At 36.6% G+C, this 23,414-nt stretch overlaps 2 protein-coding genes across 2 annotated transcripts in view; one reads left to right on the top strand and one right to left on the bottom strand.

Annotated features, from left to right (window-relative positions):
- The window catches only part of LOC117781752 (insulin-like growth factor-binding protein complex acid labile subunit), a 40,193-nt gene that overhangs the window by 3,508 nt on the left and 13,271 nt on the right, over positions 1 to 23,414 (top strand). Inside the window, exon 2 of the mRNA XM_034618570.1 lies at positions 4,225 to 4,245. The gene's annotated coding sequence lies outside the window, so the exon portion shown is untranslated. The remainder of the gene's footprint in view (positions 1 to 4,224; positions 4,246 to 23,414) is intronic.
- LOC117781753 (eukaryotic translation initiation factor eIF1-like) lies at positions 4,912 to 5,621 on the bottom strand. The gene has a single exon (XM_034618571.1). The coding sequence runs from the start codon at positions 5,394 to 5,396 to the stop codon at positions 5,064 to 5,066; it is 333 nt and encodes a 110-aa protein (XP_034474462.1). The 5' UTR covers positions 5,397 to 5,621; the 3' UTR covers positions 4,912 to 5,063.

Here is a 23,414-nt window from a genome sequence, read left to right as displayed (position 1 = left end):
AGCATGCCAAGAAAATTCATTTAATTTGGCAACCTAGCTACTGTTTTAGTTTATACATTTTGCGGTAATGTTGATTTAATAAATTTCAAATATTGTGTTGACTCAAAATATATGCTTTAAATTGCAATGGAAAGTATATGTAGTATTATAAAATAATCAATAAAGCAAGCAACTCCTCCAACAATTGAATAATACAAATATGACAAGTGCTTAAATAGATTATATTTAACAATTAATTGAGTTCGTGCGCTGGTTTGGCGAGTTAATTAAGTGCCAATCATGCGAGTTCACAAGTCAATTGCATGCGTCCCTCATTTTGTTGCACTTGAGCAAATAAGTTGACAGACAGTCAGATAAGTGCAACTGCATTGCAACTGCAACAATGTGTGGCATCATAAAAAGAGCAAAAGCAAAAGCAAAAGCAAACGCAAACTCGCAACATCAACAAGTTCATTAAAAAAGTTAGCAAAAGAGCAAAAAGCGCTCAACTGCAACTCAAACGTAACGGAACTCGACGATTGTAACGCTTCACTTGAAGTTTGCTAAAAAGTGTTTCAGTTTTGTTGTTGTTTTTTATACAAGCTAAATGTTTTCCGTCCCTCTGATGATTAAACTATTTATGCACCTACACGAATAATTAAAAAAAAAAAAAGGAAACGGAAATGATGCGGCTCATTTGTATGCGGCCACAAAATGGTGTCCAAATCGCACAGGTAGGATAAGAAAGGTGAAGTTGTTAGAGAGAAAGTCGACTATGGAATACTCAAACAGCATTAGTACAATTTTTAAAATTATATTATATTATTAAGCAAGAAAAGTTTAGAAAAGTATAATTATTAATTAAAGATTTAATTTATTTTTTATTTTGTAGAAGTGTGTGTTTTGGTCTAAGATCAAATAATTAATTAGTAAAATCTATTAGACTACAAATTCGTAACGTTATAAATATCAGAAGTCTTAGTTAAATATTAAAATTTAATTATTTATTTAAAAGCCAAATCTTCAATGAGGATCATGTAATTCAAGTAATAAACTTAAAAAACAAGCTAACAAAATAGCCTAAAAATATAAAGTGTGTTTCATCACTTCCTAAATTGAAAATTGCCAATCCTTTTAACTTTACCCTCTCTCATGCTGCACATGCATTGTTTGAGGAAGCAACCCAGGTCTATTATAAGCTGGTAACTGTGTATTGGGGTGTGTGACTGAACAGGATGTGAAGTTGCAATTGAATTGTGTGCACGCTTTCTATGAACAGTAACATGCTCAAACATTTCCCTTTCTCCCTCTGCTTATTTCCCTTAATTTTCACGTTTTGTTGCACTTTATGGGCAGCGAAGTGTGTCGATGCTAGCGAAAGTGAAACCGCCAAAAGTTCAGCCCTTTTGTGTAACACACATGCATTGTTAACAACCACCGGTGGCAGGAGCAGCACCACCAATAGCAGAGGCAGCGGCAGCGGCAGAGGCAGCGGCAGCGGCAGCGGACCTTGCTCTTTGTGATGCCGGAAGTTTGCGGTGGGAAATTTCATTTATGCTGACACTTGACTTGGTTTGACTCGACTTCGGACTTCGGACTTCGCTGCACCCTCTGCACCCATTCAACTCATCTCTCCTGTCCACGGCTGTCTTTAATTTGCAGTAAATAAATAATGGTAACAGACATTCGAGTCCTGAGCTCGATTTGTTGGCCATTTGGCCTTGACGGTCAGCCAGCCAGCGTGTCAGTGGGTTCTATTCAATTCGTATCCAACGAGCTACGTATTATGTTCGAGCTGTGCACTTTTTCCATTTCCTTTTCGGCTTCTCGCCAGGCACATTAGAGCGGAAGCAGGTTGAGTGAGCAATGGACACCCAGATCGGGTACGAAGGGCAAAGAAACAAAAGACAGACATTGATTTTGTTGGTCTTTTGTGGTTGCCATTGTCATTGACTTGTCCTGTCCTGTCCAGTCCTGTCCACCGGCCAAGTTTGCTTCTGCCGTTAAATGTGACAATTTAATTGTTTCGTAATTGTTGGCTCTTTGAAGTGGACTTTGATTTATAGCCAGAATTGAATAAGCACCACTACAAACTAAATAACTTTTACTATTTTTTTTTTACACAAATACAGTTACAATTGACCTAAATTTACACTCCCGCTTTCTTTCATATTTTCTTTGAGCATAGAAAAATTTGCAAATTTTATTTATTTATTGTAAACAGCCTAAGGCAATTGAGCTTCGGATGATAAGGTAACAAATTTTATATTTTCATTCGTCTAGTCAAGTTCATGAATACACTTAAGTATAAAAACTTATAATTTATTAAATGTGAAGGGAGTTAAGAAGCTCATCAGACATGGAATTTTGAATACAATCTCGGGGTAAACGTCAAAAGAAGAGAATCCCAAAATATTTATGGGAGTGATAAAAACATTTTTAGTTAAGGGGCTTTTTTTGGACCTTCATAATGATACAAATTCTTACCCTTACGGTTAAGCTAATGGAAGTTGTAATACTAATTGGTAATAATAATAAAAATATATGTAATAGTAATACTTATGATTATAATATTGGTGTTGCTCATGCTTTTGCTAATAATTTTAATACATCAAATGATAATTAAAACGCTTTCGCTTTATTGGTGATTACGATTCAAATAATCAAGCTAAATATAATAATTTATGACTTAAGATTTGAATTTTATATGTGTGTACATTGTCTCTTTATCCATGCAAATTATTTGATATATGTAGGCAATTTACATTTTCGCTCAGTTTAGCCTATTTCTAGGCACAACATAAGCTTCCACTTGAATGCCATAAACACGCGTCTGAAACAAAAACTTTTGAAAAGGATTGCTGAGCATGAAATTGGCTGGCATGTACTCTAAAGGATGCCCACAATGATGACTGTTGCAGGATGAGGCTGAGGACCTAGTCTGCTTGAGCGGGCGGGTACAAAAGTTTAGCTGCTTGTGCCTATGTTGGGGCTTTAATGAAGTTAGCAAAACTGATTAACTCTCAGCAGCTCAGCTTGATTTTGAGCTCTTTGCTCCTACACCGGAGTCTGGCAGGATGCAGATTGCAGGCTTGAGGCTCGATAGTTGCAGGCTTGTAGCTCTGGGATTCCTGGCTCTTGCTGGATAATTGAATTTGCCAAGCGACGCAACGCCAGAGTTTAATAATAAAAATTGTTATCCTGCTGCTCCTCGGCACGAGCTTAATGATAGTTTTTATAGAGAGACAGAGACTAAAAGAGACTGAGATAGAGAGAGAGAGAGAGAGAGTGAGATGGCAGCATTTGGGTGTTTAATATAATTTTAATAAAATATTTGATGCATTTGCAGTTGCATTAAAATGCAATTACAAATGTCGAGAGATTTTTGCAACGAACTTGAATTACAAATAAATCTTGCAGAATTAAAATATTCCATCCGTTGGCAGATTTAACTTTCCTTCTGTTTACTCCCTCATCTTGTCTGTTGTCACTCCATTTAGAGTTGAGTCTTGGTGCCAGCCATTTGCTTAGCCACGCCTCCAAGCAAATGACACGCCCAAAGCTCTAAGAGCTAACAGCAAACAGTCGGTGGCTGTGCTAATTCCGGCATCTCCCATGATAAATGGCAACCGCAAAACAAATTTATATACACGCGCAGAAATGAGAAAGAATCCGCAGGATTTTACAGAACATATTCTCTGCATCTTCTTTTTGCTTTCTTTCTTCTAGCTTGTCACATCTGTCATTGAAATTTATGATTTTCATAAATTTCCAACTGACCCTTTGGCACTTTAAATATTTGCCATCCATTTACCCTCAGCTTATTTTGCTGTGGATAGCTGCAGATTGACCGGCAATTTGCATTGCGCTGCTTTGCCAGCTTCCCTAGCTGCATTGAATGCGACATTTGTGACATTGAAGCTGATGCACAGCCAAGGTAGCAAGCCAGAGGGTGGAGGTCGAAGGGCGGGGGTCGGAGGGTGGACAAGGGCTGTGAGGGATAGTCTGCTTGTTACACATATTCATAACACTTAATTTCGAAAAGTTTGCCAAGTGTCCCTCTTGGCTTTGGCATAAACAAACTGGCCATGAATTTGTGTGTTCGTCGTGTACTTGAGCTTGATTATGAAATGTGTGTGTATGCGAGGGTGTGTTTTGTGTGACCTTATATTGCTTCAGCTTCACCTCTAGTTTAGCTTAAATAGACGAATAAATATTAATAATCGTTTTTTTGGTTTCTTGCAGAATTGTGTATCCATAGCAAAGGTGAGTACAGTTTGCTTACTATTCATATAATGAATATAAGAATTAATAGATTAATTCGATTATAATCGATAATAATTATTGTACACTAAATTTATTTATTTCTTGAAACAAAAGTTCATTTAAAAAAGCAAAAAACCATTACAATGCTTGAAAAGGTTCGGTTAGGTATTTCGAGACAAAGGACAGAACTTACATAGATTCGATTTCTCGCATTGGTTTACATACCCCTGAAGTCATTGGTGTATACACCCCGTGACATAAATTTTAAACAAACTTCACCTGCTTTAACGCCATTGGGATCTGCGTGTGAAAATTTGGTTGCTCAATCTCTTATGGTCTCTGAGATCTAGGCGCTTACACAGACGGACAGACGGACAGGCACACATGGCTATATCGACTCGGCTGTTGATGCTGATCTTGAATATATATACTTTATAGGGTCGGAGATGCCTCCTTGGCTCTGTTACATACATTTAAACGAACACAATATACCCTTTTACTTACTTTGTACGTAACAGGTATAACAACCAAATTTTACAAAAATGTTGACCTGTAAAGTTGCTAGGCCGAAGGCTTAACCAACTTCAAACATTCATACCTTTGTCTAATCTGTACCGATTTTCAAGCGGGAAGACGAAAAGGAGTCGTTGATTAAACAAATTGCACTGCAGAACTGAAAAACTTTTAATTAATATTGAACTATAAATCATGCATGTTGAAAATGTTATGAACAGTTGTTTCCGCTGTTGTATGTGTGGTGTTATCGTAATTATTCAACTTGAGTATTTTTTTGTTATCTTTCCACCTCTGTTTTTCGCTCAGAAGCCATGTACTTTGAGGCGATCAGCCTTGGCCAGGCCGGCCTTGGTTAGCCACTGACAGATGTTCTCACGTTGATCTCCTTGGAGTTGTAGGACCTCGCCGTATTCGGGATGTTCAATCACGGTGCCGTTGCAAGCGAATTCCTTTTTGCAAGAGCGTACAATCTTCTTGAGATCGTATTCAGTCGATAGACCCTGGACAGTGGTTAGAGTTTTGCGACCGTTACGCTGTTGGATACGAATGTGAACGAGACCGTCTTGGATGTCATCATCGGGTCCCTTGATGGCATCCGCGAATGGATCGCGTGAATTGAGGTTCTGAATGGACATACGAAGAGCTGTGCAGAAATAAAAGAAAACTAATATGACGTTGGCCAAGATAGAGGAGGATTTTATATTAATTTCTTGAACGACTCAATTTTTTTCTATTTTATGATTTTTTATTTTTTGTTAATCGAATTATTATCGGAATTTATGACTATTGTTTTTTGTAGGGCAACCAAAAATGTTTACTGCGACTGACACTGAACTATAGATAATATTTGCTAAAGCTGCTTTGTTTGATTTTCAAAAATCGATTCCACTATGTCAGTGAAAGCATTAAAATTTACGGCCTTCTTAGTCTATTTAAATTCATTAGCGTTTTTCTAACGAAAACTAATGAGCTCTGTCAAATTATCGAAGCTCTGAGACTTTCAAAAATATTCCAACTTAACGGCAATTAGTGCCACTTAGTGAACAGATTTTTCTTCCCATTTTTTCATTCCTGTCCCGTTTCTCTCTCATTTCCATCATATCTCCATTCCTATCCCATTTCTCTTAAGTTCTACTTTTGATGCAATTATTATCCAATTTATGAAATTGAGCAGAATTCTTTTATGACTTTATGAAATGCTACTTACATAAAATTCAATAAGTGCATGGCATGGTTTGGTCTGGGCTTCCAGCTTGTTGTTTTCTCTAGCAAGGAAAATGCATAAATTCAATTTAGAAAATATGCCAATTGAGGTACAGTGAACATAGCCTGTTTTTAGGCGCTGTTGCGTAAAAATATGTTTTTGCTTGATTAATTTTTGCGGTTGTAAAAACCAAATCATAACGCCAAGCAATGCAAAAACAAAAGAGAAGAAGAAAACGAAAAATAAGCAATATTGGTGAGATGGCAGAAGGACTAGATGTTACCCTGCATAATCTATCTGGCATTAATCTATCCATTTCTGATTCTAGACTTCTTCATAAGTCTTTTTCATAAATCTGATTTATTATATTCTTTCTGTTAATTTTGAAAAATAAAACTAGATCGTTAAAGGGAAAGTTATAGGACAATAAGAAACAGTGGATCATATTCTGTATTTTTCTTTTGTGGTTTAATTTGCGAAAGAGCACGGAAGAAATTTTTACATATCCTAAGTCTGGCACAATATAATCATCTTTTCCTTTAACAAATATATTTCTAGCTTTATCATACTCTTTCTGGTCATCTTGTGAATACCGGGTACAACAAGGTAGCTACGCAAGCACAAAATAAAATTAGAAAATTTGCATTTGGTTAGCTCTCCTCTAAGTGTATGTGTGCGTGCGTTTTGTGTGTGTGAGTTATGGTGCACAAAAGTAGGCAACAAAAAGTTTTTGGCAAATCACATGCATACATTTAATATCCCACAGCATATTCCCACTCCTCAGACATCCACAGCCACAGCTGGGAGCTGACGATGATGCCTGTGTATTATTTTCTTTTCCAAACTAAATTAAAAAGTTTTTCTTTTGGGGACGACCATTCGACATCTGATTATATTGAGCTTGTCAGGTTGGCTGATGGATGATGAAGAAGCAAATGCAAAATGAGATAGAGAATGATAATATACACGTTCCTAATGCAGATGAAACATTAGAATCATTAGAAACATTTGGCTATTTGTCAGCTATTAGAAGTCCAAAAACTCATTCAACCAAAAGCAAATTTGTACTGAACGACTGCATACAGTTCTAATTGCTTATATCATGACTGGAAACACTAAATTCCATACACATGATATATATGGACTGCCATATATTTGTGTTTACTTGCCCCATTGGGCAAACTATAGTTGCAACAGCAAAATATGATGAATGTGGCGCGGAAACAGCGCGTTGAGCGAGTGGCAAACAATGAAAAATTACCAACAACACACTCACAAAGACACACTGAACAACTAAAAACTGGTACGCCCACAAAAGGACATACACACGCACACACATACATATACAGAGTGAGATATACCACAGTGTTGGATACTTTTGGGCGCTGTAAAATATAAAATTCTATGAATTTGTACGTACATCATTTGAATATCGTAAAACTTGCAAGTGTTGCTTGTTTAGTCCATACAAATACACCCACACACGTGAAGTGTGTACGTGTGAGTTGTCATAAACAGGCACAAAAAGGTAAGATTCCCTCTCTGTGTATGCGTTTTTATTATTCCGCTTTTATTTTTGTGTAAAAAGCGCATACACTTCTTTATGTAATTATAATGCCTGCCCAAATGCTGATGCCTCTGATGAGCATGATGACGCTAATGATGATGATGGTGATAGTGATGGTGATGGTGATGATTATGAATATTCTGCAGAGTTAGAGACGGTTATGATTACACAATTCAGGGCTTTCGTTGCGTTATTTACCCAAGTTTACGACTTACCCAAATTATACAAAATTTTATGTGCTGCTGAGCCATGTGTAAAAATTAATAATAATTTCACTCAGGCAAATTAAATAAACTCCTTGCATGAATAAAACGAAATATGCAAATTAAAATAAAGTCCAGCAATATTTTGATTTATTACCTGCCTTTAGCTTTGAATTTATTATTATTGAATTTTAATTGAAAAAGCTTAAAATAGGTGAATATAACAGTTGTTAGGTGAGAGAAAATCATGAGAGCATAAGAAGAAAAAAACTTATAATGTTCTATGAAAGTTCAAAGAAATTATTGAATCTAAAGTTTTGAAAACTATAAAAAATATAATTGTAAAAGAAATAATTGCATAATTTCTTGAAAACTTAAAAGCGTTAAATGTTCACGCTGTTCGAAAACTGTTTCTAGGGAAAATTGCTTAATGCGAAATAGACAAGATACCAAACTTACATGTTTAAAGTCCTACATAGTCTGTATTGTGTTGGGCGGTATAATTTTCTCGAAAATCTATTCTTTCAAGTGCTTTAAAGTCAGTGGAGAAAACATCAGAGTTTTTTTTTTGGAAATCCACAGAATGCTAATAGACCCTCCAAAAGAACGCCCTTAAGCTGAAATTGAACTTGGGTCAAATTGTGCGTAACAATTTTTGATTTTGTAGCAACTCGAACACTTGAACTTGAGTATACTTGTATATTTATTAGGTCGTCGCTATGTAAGTATTTTGTATGAGCTTTGATGTGGGCATTTAATAAATTTCATCTTCTAGGATTAAGTGCTTAATCCCAAACAACATTCAGAAAGCTCACACCTTGACAAGGATTTGCGTGCAAATGACACACACATTTGCCAATAAGTAAAAATAGATGCTGTGAATGGCAAGAGGGATCGGCCGAAGAGGCGGGCGGTTAAATGACATAATCAATAAAGAGGTTAAACTGCACGTTGACATGTGATAAACGGCGCTTCTGATGTGGGCGACTAATGAATGCTATGGACATCCGCAATCGTTTCTCCAATCTGGCAGGCGTTATGTTCCTCAGTTTGTCATTCAGTCAGTCAGTCAGTTGTTTAGTCGGTTAGTCAGTCATGCAAACAAATAAAACCGCTTTTATTGTAATCCCTAATGTCAAAACATTGCAGCGGATGTTTAGCAAAAAGGTTAGAGGGGGAAAAAGGTTAAAGAATTGGCACATCAGCAAACTCTATGGCATGTGCGATGGCAATTGAATATAGCTGCATGTGTGTGTCTCTGACTGACTGTGTGTGTGTGTGTGTGTGTGTGTATGCGTGTGTGTGACCCACCTTTGCAGTTTTATCGCATGACACGCAGTTGTTCAGCAAATGATTTTACTATACAATTTTTTCTCTTTTTTGCAAAGCTTTTCCCTAGCTTCCTTCAAACGACACACTAAACCATAAAGTACTTTAGGTTGAGAAAACTGGGAGGCAGAAAAAATGTTTGGGGTCTATTGATTTTCCATTGATAAATAGCTGGCATTTTGGCGTCGTCTGCGCTTTTTGTGCGTGCGAAATACACACACACGCACACATACACCCCCAGTTACCCACAAAGCCACCCACAGGTTAAATAGTTTAAGAATGTCTGGCACATTAAAAAACAATTTCCGTCAAATCACTTTTCAGAGGAAAAGCACGCGCGGAAAATGCAAAATCAGCATAAAGTATGATGCTGCAGACTCGAAAGTTCTGTATGTTCATTTGAATATCGGCTGAAACGATGACTTTAAAGCAAGCACACTTACCTACATCCATTGATAAGTCGGGAAGAAATTCAAGCGATTTATGTTGTGGCCAGGTCACTCAAGTGGCCGTTGGCGAAAAGACAACATGTCGCAGGCATAATACGAGTACGAGTTTGATCCCTGCGGCACTCGCATAAAAAATCTCAAAGAAATATTAATAAAAGATGAGCGACATTAGTGTCTTCTTCTACTTTTTTTTTGTCCAACCCAAAACCGTAAAAAAGAGGAGAGCAAAACACTTTTTACTACTTCCTGCGAAAACTGAATGAGTAACGCCCTATGCCGTTTGAATTGGCTGCCAGCAAACCTCGAGCATTATGTTGACCTTTTTTTTGGGTTCGTTTTTCTGCTTTCGGCACTCTCTTTAAACAGTCGCGAAATGCTAAAGGAAAATGCTGTAAATTTGTAACACTATTTGGGCTAGACGGATAAGATGGCTGAGACGAGTGCAGAGACACGAGACGCTATGCTTGAACTGTCTTTGGGAGCGTTGTCCCTCTGAGTATGACGGAGTAGGCACAGGGTGAACAAAGCTAACAACAGCAATAACAACAAGCACCAAATCTTGGCCCCTGGCACAATTTGTCACACATACATGACACATAAATAATATATTTCATATGTATACGAAACGAGAGTTTGTTTGGCATTTCGAGTGTGTGTGTGTGTGTGAGCAGCATATATGTATTTATGTATGTAGTAGTGTTTTTGTTGGCCCTATTTTGATTAATAAATTGTTTAGAGCGTCGCTGAGCAATGACCGAAACTTACTGACTTGTGGCTAATAAAATATGAATGTGGTAAAGTTTTCAGCCACAACAGCATGAGCAGCATCAAAGGCCCAGACTCGTACATTGACTGGGCCAAAAGCGTTGGCCAAATTAGTCATGCGCATAAAAATATTTCTTGTAATTTATGTTTGCGTTGATGTACGTGTGTGTAAGTCTCAAATAGAGGGGCACGTTTAACCTCAGTTAACATTTGCATGCGTAAGTTTGGCCGCATATGTCTCTGACTTTGATTTCTTTACGGTGTGTGGTCTCCAGTGCGTATGCGTAATTTGCGTTGCTTTTCTCTTTCTTTTATTCAGTTGGCTGTAACCATTTTTGGGCCCCACAGTTTCCGTTTGCCGTCATGCATGGCTATGATTTTTATGCGCTTACACATTTGTCGCTGACGGGCGATGAAGACTTTTGTCCAGTCTCGTTTCTGTTTTTTTTTTACTTTTCTCTGCTCTTTTGATTACATCTCAATCAATTGGTGGCAGTTTTATGTTTGCACATTTTAACATCTTTCGGCTTTCAAATGTTCATTTTTTACGATAGCCCGAAGTCGTTCTGCTGATGTTTTTTTTTTTTTTTGGGTCCTTTCCCATGAAAATTTGTAAGCATTTTAAGCTGTTTTTCTTATTCCTACGATTTTTTGAGGGTTTTGTGCTCTTTTCTTTATGTTTTTTCATGCATAAAACTTGTTTATATCAAATTACAATTTTATTGTATTGTTAAAATGCTTGCCAATTGCCAAATGTATATTTTAAATCTGATTTGTAGTTTTAGAAATCCACTAAGAAATCTAACAAAATGAAATTAAAGTGAAGTTTGTTTTTTGAATTGATTTAAAATTACATGAAAGTTTTTATTAAAAAAAAAAAAATTGTATGTTTTTTATCTATAATTTAGTTACTAAATCTCATCAAAGTAGAATGATCGCCAAACCCATTCCTACACACCAATATTATAAATTTACTATTTCAGCTTGATTTAAAGCAGAGAAAAAATAATATTTAAATCTTAATTCATATAAATATAGGTATAATAAAAAAGTAAGGCATTTCGAATTAACAAATTCATAGAGCTTAAAAATGATGGAAAAAATAAGAAAAAATTTTCGTAACCTTTAATTAAGGTATTTGTGATTTGAAACATTGGTTATAATGTTAATTTGTTACAGCTTGTCTACAGTAATAATAGTTGTTTGTTTCAGCCTAAAATTAAAGTTAAACTTTTTTTCAATTACCAAAAACGTAAAATAATTTGTCCTTGGCCTAACTTTGCATTACACAGTCTATTAAAAATAATAGAATGAAGAGATTCGTTCACTGAAACTTTGGTTAGTCGCTGACACCATTGTTCCATTAAAGGACTCAACTGGCTGATGGCAACTTCTGGCAGCTTTGTTTCTGTAACTGGCATTGCCGTCAACTCGCAGTTGATTTTTGGTACCGCATTGTTTGCATACCTTTCTTCGGCTTCCACGTCAGTGGACAGGGCTTAGTTTTGTGTCTAACACACACACAATCACATACCTACACGAGTAATACACTTTCAGCAAGCTGACGACACTTCACTTCATTCATCAGTCATGCAACAAAAGCAACAACACGAGTACTGAGTCCACACTTCTGCATTCAACATGTTTTTGCAATTTACCGATTTAAGCGCTAACTGAATACGACATGAGCTGCGAACACCATCTCCCTCCCTCTCTCTCTCTCTCTCTCTATCTCTCCCACATATTATTTGCTTACTCTTTCTAGTCCGTTCTTAGTTCGTTTTCGTCAGCGGACAATTCAAGCGGAATTTCGCGAAATTTACTTTGACGTTTATGCATTGCGTATACGCCACGTGGCAAGCGTGTTTAATTCTGTTTGCTTAAGCGAGAGACAAGTATATGTTATTTGATTAGACATTAAATGGCAGCTAGGAAGAAGGAAAAAAAATGAATTGGGTCTAAGCTGTTTATTCAGAGTTGAAAGCCATTACAAGCTGTCTGTCAACCTGGCTTATAAGTAAACAGCAATCTGACATTTATATTTAGTATTTACTCGTAGTTTATGCACGAGCCATCTAAGCGCAGTTACATAATTGTAAGCTGATATTTCTTGGTTATGTGTGTGTCAACAGCTTAAATGGTAATAAATGTCGTATGAGTAATGCAAAAGATGTTCCTAAAAATAGACAAAATTTATAGAAGGCAACTGTTGGTCTAATACCTTTAATGTACTTTCGGCTCCCAGAAACGAGCTTACAAATACGAGTATATCAGCGCAACAGTTTGGCACAGCAAAGGACAACAGCTACAGGATACGCCTACATACACAAAGGACTCGCAGTTGGAGTCGCTTTTTTATAGATTAACTGCGTCCATCATGACCATAACAAGGCGCACAATAAAGGGAATAGCCAAAGTTAGACTTGGGCAGAATCTCGGCCTCAGTCTTTGAATGTTTCAAATTGCCGACAAGGGATTTGGCATGGTATTTACGCTTAGATAAGCGCCTGTAGTTGCTTTATCTTTAAGGATATTCGCATTTTTATGCCCCGGTGCCAGTTCCGTGTGCGTTTAGATTTATTACGAGCAATTTTTTCTCCTCTCAGCCAAGCTGAGCAATTAAAGTGCTTTGCTTCTTTTTGACTGAATAGTTGACGCATTCTTTTTGCATAGCAAACGAAAAGTGCGGCCTAAAAGTATGCAAATAATTTTGGCATTATTGTGAGTGATAAATTGTGAAAAGTTTTGCTTGTCATTAACTTAATACACATCAAAGCGAGACAATATTGTAATGAGACATAACTACGGGTATCACGAGCAAAAGAAAATCAAGAGAAAGTGGTTTCCCATATGAGAGGAAAGCGAAAAACCCGCAACAAAAACAGCAAAGTGCAAGAACAAACGTTGCCAAAGGCAGCGGAAAAAAACTTTTACTCAGTTTAGTGAAGTGCTCGCCATGAGAGACATAATTATGCGATTTAACGCTCTAAGTGGAGCGACAACCGTCAACCCGACAACCCGACCACCAAACAACCCACACTCCAACCCCTTCTCAGTTCCTGCCACGCTCCGTACTTCTCGTCCTTGCGGCAATCCTCGTCGTTGCTGTTGTCGTCGAGGCGTTGAACAAAGGAAGCGTCTGGCAACAAGAAAAGGAAATTTGTGCGCTTAAAGTGCACTTCTACGTCAAAGTGAGATGAGCTTTACAACAAAAACTAAAGCTACACGCTAAAAGTCACAAGTGCCACAATTATGGCATACCCTGTACTTATACACACTTTAAAACCTTTAGATATGAACACAATATAATCAAAATTTACTACGAATTCAATTTGGCGGTACAAATAGATCAGTTTATGACTACAAAAGGGAGTCGATGTATTTTTAAATTATTTAAGGATAACCATACTTATCATAACACAACACAAAATAAGTTGGCTATTAGAGATTCACGGCTTAATAATTCAATATAAATGTTGATGTCTGTAAACAAGCTACGTATCATAATATTATAATTAAATATAATTTCGTATTATATGCTAACTATCAAATCAATAAAATTTAAATTTGATGTACCCTTCACATATCCATAAATTTAATTTTAGAATGTCATTTTTGACAATTATAATTAATTATCGGTTCTTTAGATATGCTTTTTACTTAAACGCTGTTAAAAAATACATTTTGTGGAACAGATTGAGAAACTTTGAACTTCTCACTTGAATTTGCACAAAAGCTTGTGTATTTTTGGGTATCGATCTTTAAATTAAAGATTTTTTTCCAGACTGAACACCTGTTGTTAATGAGATATATTTGGGTAATCTATGCGCCTTTAGAAATGCTTCAAGTTGGATGCAACGTTTGATTAAAGCCACAATTATGATCGCCTTGCCCTTCCCTCCTTTTATGTTAAAGAAGTCAATGCAAATGATTGCACAAAATGCCTCATTTAGCAGCAAATCAAATCGCTTCATTTCTAAGTGGATAAACACATAAATAGCTATGAATGCAGTCTGTTTGCCTGCCTAGCAAAACTAGGCTCAGACCGACGAATAGGGCCGAAACAAGCAGAAACTGGAACCTGACCAATGCTAGGGGAATGAGCGAAATTGAATGAAAATTATGCGTCTACTCGCCTGGCTGCGTCAACGAGTCTGACAGACTGGAGCGACAGACCTGCCTATGCGTTGTAATGCCAGATGAAATTTTATAAAATAACTTGGCCCTTTTTCTCAGATCAGTGAATTTTCTTGCCAGTTCCCTGGCCCAGTGAAAGGTACAAAACACAGCCAAAAAAAATTGTTAAGCAAAATTGAATTGTATTTTGACTGACTGTCGCTCCGCCCCCGCCATCTACTTCCAGCCCTGAGGGTTTTCAGTCGCTTTCGAGTTCAGGCTGCAAAATGACAGAGGCATTCAAGCGGCCTTTTTATAAGCACATCTTGAAACTTATAATAAGGGAAAACTTTTGCAGGAGTCAACCAAATGTTGACCAAATATTTTAATTATTTTTATTTAAATTGCTGCGTTAATACAATTATTGATCTGTTAAACTGCAAACAGACCTTTTGAAGTATTCTCCTATCTGTGTAACAACAACAGCGAGAGCACATAAATTATTTAACTTCAAGCACCAACGAAATTGAATTTTTAATCATCGTTAAATGTGTGAGGAAGTGTGTGTTTTGGCCATAAAATGAAATTATACGCATTTGAGCTTAAGAAATGTGAACAGCAGCAACGTCAAGAGAGAAAAAGGGAAACTATGAATAGTGCTCGTTGTTTTTAATTAAGACTGGCAAGGGGAGTTCCAGCTAAATGGCCGAGCAGGCGAGCTGTTGAAAGTGTTAAGAGTTTCAGTTAACGCAGCTAACAAACTCATTTAGCTGGGGACCCTTGTGTGTGTGTGTGTGTGTGTGTGTGTAAGTGTGTGTTTTAGTCCTTCCCATTGCCCTTCTTCGTTTCATTTTTCTTTCGCTTTCTGAGATTGCAGCGCGCAAAATGAACAATGTTGGGAATTTTCATTTAAGCTGATAGCTTTAAGTGAGCTCTTTACCACACACACACACACAATCACGCACGCACGCATACACACACACATACACACACACACACATACTTAAATCAAGACTTTACTGCAGACACCACATGGCGTATACGCGATGCGTTCGCTTTAGCATTTGAACTTTTGCTCGCGCTTATCTTAACCGCTGCACAACAGCTAATAAATGTGTGTAAATTAGTTATGAAAATGCCAGACCAAAAGCTGCTCTTAATCATAAACTCATCATAATTAATATGATTCCTTTTTTGGGTTTTTCGTCTCATAAACTTAATACACACGTACACACGGATTAGCTCTGATTAATTAACACTGAAATGCGACACTCACGGGTTGATGGTCGTTGTTATCGGGGATTAGCTTTCCAATAAAAAAAATGTGCATCTGTAGGATTATTATGTTAATGAATTTAAAAAAAAAACAGATACCTTCTCATACCAAAAATATATACAATTATTTACCTCAAATACAACTGAAAATTTATATATGCGCTTGAACCTTAATTAAGCATCTCATTGTAATGTACGCATATCCCTAATAATTTGCAGTCGCTCCGATTGAAAACTGAATTTTACAAATATTTTTAATGGCAATTAAATTCATTCATCTAGCTTGCCCTTAAAATAAACAGCATAAAGAACTGAGACTGAGGCCCCCACAGAGAGTTATACAGACAGACAATAAGATAGATTTTGAGAAAGGGAGAAAAACAGTGATACAGTCAGACAGGGAGACACTCAAATGTCAAAGGCGGGCAATTAATCATTTTTTTATAATTTATGCGCTGCAAGAAACTTTGTCGGGCTTCAACAACAACTTTACACTGCCATCCATAAATGCCAATAAAATGTCATGATGCTTCCCTTTTTCCCTTGTCCATTCCGTTCTCGTTTGTCTTTTTTTTTTGGATGTCATTGAAATGAATTTTTCAATTCAACTCAATTGAAATGCCAAAACGCTCATTAATTTATCAATTCGCTGAGGACGTTGTGTCACTCAGAGGAAGCGCAAGGGAGGTGTTATGAAATTTTATATTATATATTCAACTATCGTACTGATAATTTTAAATCAATCAACTCGCTGTTTTCATTTGCTGTGATAGCATCTATTATGAGAATTGACAATATTTGCAGTGTCGCATTCGACCCTCGAGCAAAGCTGCTATAATTAATCAATGCGGCGACATTGCAAATATTTTGTTTTGTAATGTTAAGTAATTTTGCTCTCCTCTGATGTCCGTTTTCAGCTTCGCATCCTCTTCTCCCCTGTGTCCTGTCTAGGGCCAACGGGTTGAAAGCGTGCCAAGGACTCGAGTCGGTTTTATGTGATTGAAAGCACATTGTGTCGCACTTAAATATTTATGACAAAATGCCAGTTGCCCTTTGGAATATATTTAACCCCCCAAACTGACTGACCTTGCTGAGACTTTTATTTTTAATTACGTTCTCAATTTGAAGGATACCTCCTCAGAGTTGTTGGGCAGCAATGTTAGAGCTCCAATTTTTATATAGCGCATAGCATTTTTTACGACCAACTTGCAGAGGCATTTTTCCATTAAATTTTCTTTTCTATTGGCTTTTTTTTGCGTTTTCACATTTTGTATTTGGATGCCCTTGTGTCAGGCTTTGTATTGACTTGGGAGCACAACAACCGCATTATATCAACCGCAAATACCGCAGCAGGGTATTCGACTATGAGTATGAGTACTCACTCGCATGTAGGAAAACTCAATCAAACTGTTAATCGACTTGTGGTATCCCAGATCCACGCTCAAAAGAACGTGCCGAGTCTCTGTCTCTATATTACCCTTTTTGATTGTTTTTTCCCCATGAATTTCCAACCATAAAATGTCAATAATATGTTTGCTATTTGCGCTTTCAGTGAACGACATACATATATACGATATACTTGTTTGTTTGCACTACGTTGTGTCACCAACCTGTTTAATGTCAATAGGCAATAAAAGAGGTTAAAGTGCAGGAGATTGGCATGGAAATTGAAAGCGTATTGACAATTTTTAACCCGAATAGCCCCAGCGTTACCGTATGGTAACAAGCAATAGACATTTACTAAAACTTAATATTTAGACAACATATTAACATAAGATTAACTTGAATATGATATTCTAAGAGTAAATTGTTGTCTCTAACTGATAAAAAGTTGATTAAAACAATCTCTGGAAGCTAGCTAATCGAAAAATGCGCATTAAGTTGCTCAGGTTTTTTTTCATACATTTTACTCGCGTTTTGTTATTGTTTTGTTCATAAAATATGATTATTCCTATGACAGCTATGTGATAGAGTAAGCCGATTTGAACCAAATTTGGTCAGAATGTATAAAACCAATTTAAATGCATTTTCTGTGAGTTTGTTAGAGATATCTCAGAAAATAAAAATTTTTTTTGATACAAAACGTGAATTTTACCCTGATTGTTAATAAGGCAGCTAAGTCAAATTTGGGCATATATATCAAGGGGGAGCACCCCTGTTGGATAAAGCTGTGTTTATTAGACTTTTTGGCAAATATTCGTATTTTGTAGTATTAAAAATACCAGTACCGTGTCGGTTCCATATCCATATCCATTATCCTGACAAGGACAAACAAAAATAATGTTTTTTTCGAATTCAGCGACTCCGAATTTATCAGTCCTGAAAGTCTCATAAAGAAACTCGAAAAAAAGTTGCTCAGGGCCATTCGGGTTAATGTACAAATATTAAATTCACATTTTAGTAAATTGGAAATGATTGAAAATCTTCTTAGTTAATTCAATCAAATTGCTGCAATCACTTGTCTAAACTATTAACTATTTATTTATAATAATGCCTTCACCTGCCTGAATACATGCATTTAACAACTTGCCAATTAACAACAATTAAATGTGTCCATAGAATTGGCAGCCGACATGTCTTTGATTTGTATTATTAGCTTAACTCATTCTAATTTCAATTCGAGTGTGCTTTAAGATGCTTCAGGGATGAGATTTAATTGAATGCTGTGGCAACATAAGTGCAAAAAATAAGTTGAATTAAACAAATCTAATGAAGTGTGTGCTAGTGTGTGTAAGTTTGTGTTTGTTGTGTTCGCTTGATGCATGAGTCCTTGGCACCCAACTGAGGCTGCCATGCGGTGGCAAGATAGACGACTTAGCAGTGAAAGTTCCAGACACCGCACGTGCCTCAGTTTTGCGGCCAGCATGAGCAGGAGCTCACACACAAAACGATGCTGTAATTTCTGGCTACCTTCTTTCAAAATGATATAAAGCTGCCTCATGCCACCATGCCAGCGTATTACCAGGCAAAACAGGAAACAATGTGGTGACGCCAAAGCTAGTCTCTGTCTCTTTCTGACTGTGTGTGTGAGTGTTGGTGTGTGTGGTCTTGTCTGCTCAGCTCAATTCCGGCTGTTAAAGTACTTGTATGTAGAAGAGGAGCTCTGCAGCTCTTGGCAGCCTCGAGCCGGACGGGCAAAATGAACAAGCGGAAACAATTAGCGTTGTAGCATTATTTGTAACATGCTGTTTGCCAGCCCAGTAATTAAGTGTCTCATTAAAAAATGATAAATTTAAATGGAAAGATCTTTTACAATGATGCCGCGTAGACAGTCTCAAGTACCCTTAAAGACACTCGCGCAAATTTTCATTTGATACATTTTCCACTGCAATTTAAAACCCAACCGAATACAAAGTTCCTGCACAAAACTTAACAAAAAACAAAAAATTGGATTTGTGGCGTTAAAAGTAAGGGATAAAACTATATACGACACTTTTCTTTTACTTCTTGTTCTTGTAATCTACAAATTGGCGCCTTAAATCCTTTAGGGGGAACTTCTTCTGCATCACTTTGCTCATCTTTCTCTTTCGCCCTTTGTCAAATTGGAAAGTTTGTCGGCTTGCTAAATTCAACGGTTTGTCGTTTCTTATTTTACTTTGACTTTCAAACTTTAAATTGTTGAAATATATTATAAAAACAATAAAAAAAAGAAAACAATTCCGTGTTAGAAAGTTCTGAGCTTCTTGTTTTTATTTTTGCTGCGATTCAATTTTAATTTTGGACTAGACTAACTGATAAAAATCTTTTATTTAATCGGTAACACTTGTATACGTTTTTTAGCCTTATTATTATTATCAATAAAATATTTTAATAAATCAATAATATTGCGATTTAGTTTACAGGCTACAAACCTTTGTTTCACTTCCCAGAATTTGCATAATTTAAATTAAGCATTGTGCTACAAAAGTGAAATGAGCACTTTCATAACAATTGCAACTGCAAACTGCAATTGAATAAAAATAAATCTTCTGTAATGTGCGCTGTCAGCTCAAGTGGCATTAAAATGCATTAAATATTGAAAGTTCTCACACACGCACATAAAGTGCATTAAAATAGTACAGAAAATGCAGTCAACATTTTCTGATGTGAGTCGAGCTTACTTACTTATATTTAAATTGTGCTTTAGCAGAAAAGTAAAAACAATGCAGTTACTGTATAATTTTCTTTATGTTCCCTATGTTTGTACTTTTTTTTATTTAAATTTGATTAAATATATCATATTATGTAACACATTTTAGAATAAAGTTTATTTTAAACAAAAATTAAAATAAATTATTTTCCATAAAATAAACAATCTAACTTTATTTTTTTTCTTAACAGTTCATTATTTATATTTAATTTTATTTTTATTTGTAATCTTTAACTTAAGTTTTATACTTGGTAATTTTTTCATTGCCGACTGCTTTTAGTTATAATATATAATATTGTAAATATTTTTTAATTGAATAACATTTTATTTAACTCATTAATGTTATAAAAATTTCGTTTATGTTTTAACTATATATAAAATATCGTCAGTTAATGCTTAAACTATGCAACGATTAAGCACGGAATCCACTTAAATATTCAACAGTTGACAGCAGTAACCCATTTATGATCCTCCCCAACATCCTCCGATTTTTGATAAATATTGCAATTTGAAATCCACACGTGTCCGGCCCGAAGAAGGCCAAACATTTTTATCAATTTGTGGACGGAGCAAGAAGAATATAGACCGATGACTTGGACCGGGGCACAAGTTGCAGGCCACAGTATCTGCTATCAGTAAGCTGCCCGGATTGAGCAAAGTGGCAGCGACGCGTGATTATGCGACGCCAGCAGCGACAGTGGTAGCAACTAGATGACAGACACAACATGCTGCATGGTCACGAAGTAGCAGCGTTGTCTCCCTGTTGCCACCACCCTGTTGGACCAGGCATAAAAGACTTGAGCGATTAGTTGCAGAACGTGCGGTGCATGCGAGCTTGCCACGTGCTACTTGCTGTGCCACAGCCCAAACTCAACTACAACTAAACCACAAAGCACATGGGATTGCGGTGGCAGGGAGGGGAAGGGCTCAACAAGCTCTAGCGGCTTAAGCCGAGCTGGCCATTGGGGAGCTTGTGGGATTTACAAGAAAACAAAATTGTCATTTCACATAAAGGAATTAAACTATAGTTGCTATCGTCGTGTGGCGCCAATGGCAATTCAATTGATTTTGTTGCAACAACTGTTGTAATTGTAGTAACATGTGTTTACAAAATCTGACACGCCCACTTGGTCGATAGACCACTTGGCCAACCACTTGTGAACGCTTTTAGTGGGCGGCGGCAAAAATTTTATTTTTGTTTGATTTATTTGTGTGACCCTGTGTGTGGGGAATTTTCATGTAATTGGCTCGTGTCGACATAAGAAAATTCACATATACTTATGAATAGTCAGTGTCTGTATAGTATATTTATTATATGTGTGTATGTGTGTGTGTATTTTGCGTGCAATCGACTGCAGCTTTTGTCGCTTATTTTTTGGGTCATTTGCTTTGGGGCGATTAGCTTGTGTGGCTTTGAGCTTTGGCCACATTTGCTGATGTCACTCCCACTAACTGACCACGCCCACATAGTGGCCACAATATGTGTGTCTGTGTGTGAGTGCCTACCCCAATGAGGAAGTGGAAGTGGAAGTGTACAGACGACATTAAGCTGACACTGGCCAATTAAGCACAGCAAATGAGCAGCAATCTTTTGGCTCAATGATGCCAAAAGCAGCTCTATTCCTACCTTGACCACTGGAACCTGCAACACAAAGTTCATTTGAGGCATTAAGCCTGACTGAACAAAAGTAAGTGAAGTTTCTCACTCTCTATCTTTCTGTCTCTCTCTCTGTGTCTCTATCTCCCTCTTCTCCTGTGTGTGGCAAATTGGTAACGTCTGGCTGGTTGCTTTACCTTTAAACAGACTTTGGTTTCGTTAAAGCGTCGGACCCTTCACTTGCACCCAAAAGAAATATATGAAATGCTTGTGGGCAAACTGTTTCAGATTTCAAGCAGCAATAAGAACCTAAAACCCGTTGCAAGATATTAATTTTCAAGTGAATCGCCGCCGTTGACGTTCCTGCGTTGTCATTGATCGCGGTTTCTTGGCTGTCCAACCCGTTTCAGTGTCACTTGCTCAGTTGTCCGGGTGTCAAGCTCTTCTCGCTTATTTCCTACCTACCTGCACTGGTCACGGTCACAATTCCTTTGTTGTCTTTTGATTGCATTTTTAACCGTTCACGCCAGCGCATCCACTCACAAAAGCTTCCTTTTCTGGACAGAACTGCATCGTCATCTCTTACTATTTCCCTTCTTTTCAGCTCTTTCTTACTGCCTCATGCTTTAGTTTAATTGAATTGCAAATGCCACGGCACTGTAGAACTGCTTGCAACTATCTGCAAATTGGCTAAAGAAAAGTCAATTAAAACACATCTCACAGTTGTTGTAAAGATGTGTATAAGACTATACAATTAATATACTATACAATTAAAGTGTGCTTTTCTTGGCTTAGTTTTCTTATCTTGAGTAATATGTCATTGGAATGTTAATAACTTCAATTAATCTATTGATATATAGAACAATCATTTTATCTTACTTAAAAAAATTGTAAAAAGTTTTTAAAAAATAAAACAAAATATATATGAAATTTGTATAATACTTCTAATATATTTGTCATATTTTCTCTAGAGTTTATTTATAAAATTGATAATCTTAAAAGTTGTATAAGATTTTTGAAGATTTTTAATTATTTCCTTAGATAAGCTTAATTCCTAATGCATAACATAATATATTTCACCCCTTAACTTGAGTCCCAGGGATTTGAAGCGATTATTTAACATGTGAAAAACTGTAGAATAACATAACTATTAACACTTGTTATTTTGAGAAATAAATTGGAATACATTCAATGTCTTCCCAAAATATACCAATGATTGCGATTTGATTCAAACGGTCTTTCATATTATTCACACGCTGAGCACGCAGTTAACTCATAAATAAATGTGCATTTTGCTGAATTTTTTTGCAGAATTTGCCCAGCTTTAAAATCACTTGTTGGCCATTAAAGAAAAGCTGACTTAAAAAAAGAACAGTAATAAAACACAAATCTACAGGCCGAAAATATATTATATTGTAATATAATTTCTCGAGCGTAAATCTAATTTATCAATTTGTGTATATGCATGAGTGTGTGTGTGAGTATGTGTATGTGTTTGGGAAAGGCCAAAAAGAAAAAAAGAAAGCGACGACGAGAAAAGCGCAAAATCGAATAAAGGCAGCAAAAGGGCAAACAGAAAAAAATAAATAAAAGTAGCCGCAACATTTTGGTAGTAACATTTGCTGCCAAATCAGAGGATTGCAAAACGGAGGGGGAGAACGTATTTATGTGTGTGTGTGTGTGTTAGTGTGTTGCAAGTTTTGTTCTCTATATAAAACGTGCCGCAGGCCCTGTGGTAATTGGCAATAAATGTGTTCATGAATTTTAATGTTGGCTTCTTGGCGGTCAGCGGACTGCCCCCCGACTTCTGACCCCTGAATCTTACTCCCAATGAGGCCACAAATCGAGGCATAACTCATAATATTATGCCAGCTGTTTCTTTTTTGCGGCCCAGGCTTAGCCATTTACTTGAAATTTAATATAATTTGATTTTAGCCCCGCCTTACAAATATTGAGATTTATTTCGTTTTGAATTGTGTTCAAACAACAAACATGTTTTAACATTAAACCTAATACAAT

Source organism: Drosophila innubila (genome assembly GCF_004354385.1).
Source record: "Drosophila innubila isolate TH190305 chromosome 2L unlocalized genomic scaffold, UK_Dinn_1.0 4_B_2L, whole genome shotgun sequence".
Classification (NCBI taxonomy): domain Eukaryota; kingdom Metazoa; phylum Arthropoda; class Insecta; order Diptera; family Drosophilidae; genus Drosophila; species Drosophila innubila.
Note: the sequence above shows the minus strand (reverse complement) of the source record. Positions and strands in the feature narration are given on the sequence as shown.

Bases quoted from the DNA above. Each gene is read 5' to 3' on its own strand.
- LOC117781753 (XM_034618571.1), bottom strand. From the start codon at position 5,396: ATGTCCATTCAGAACCTCAATTCACGCGATCCATTCGCGGATGCCATC.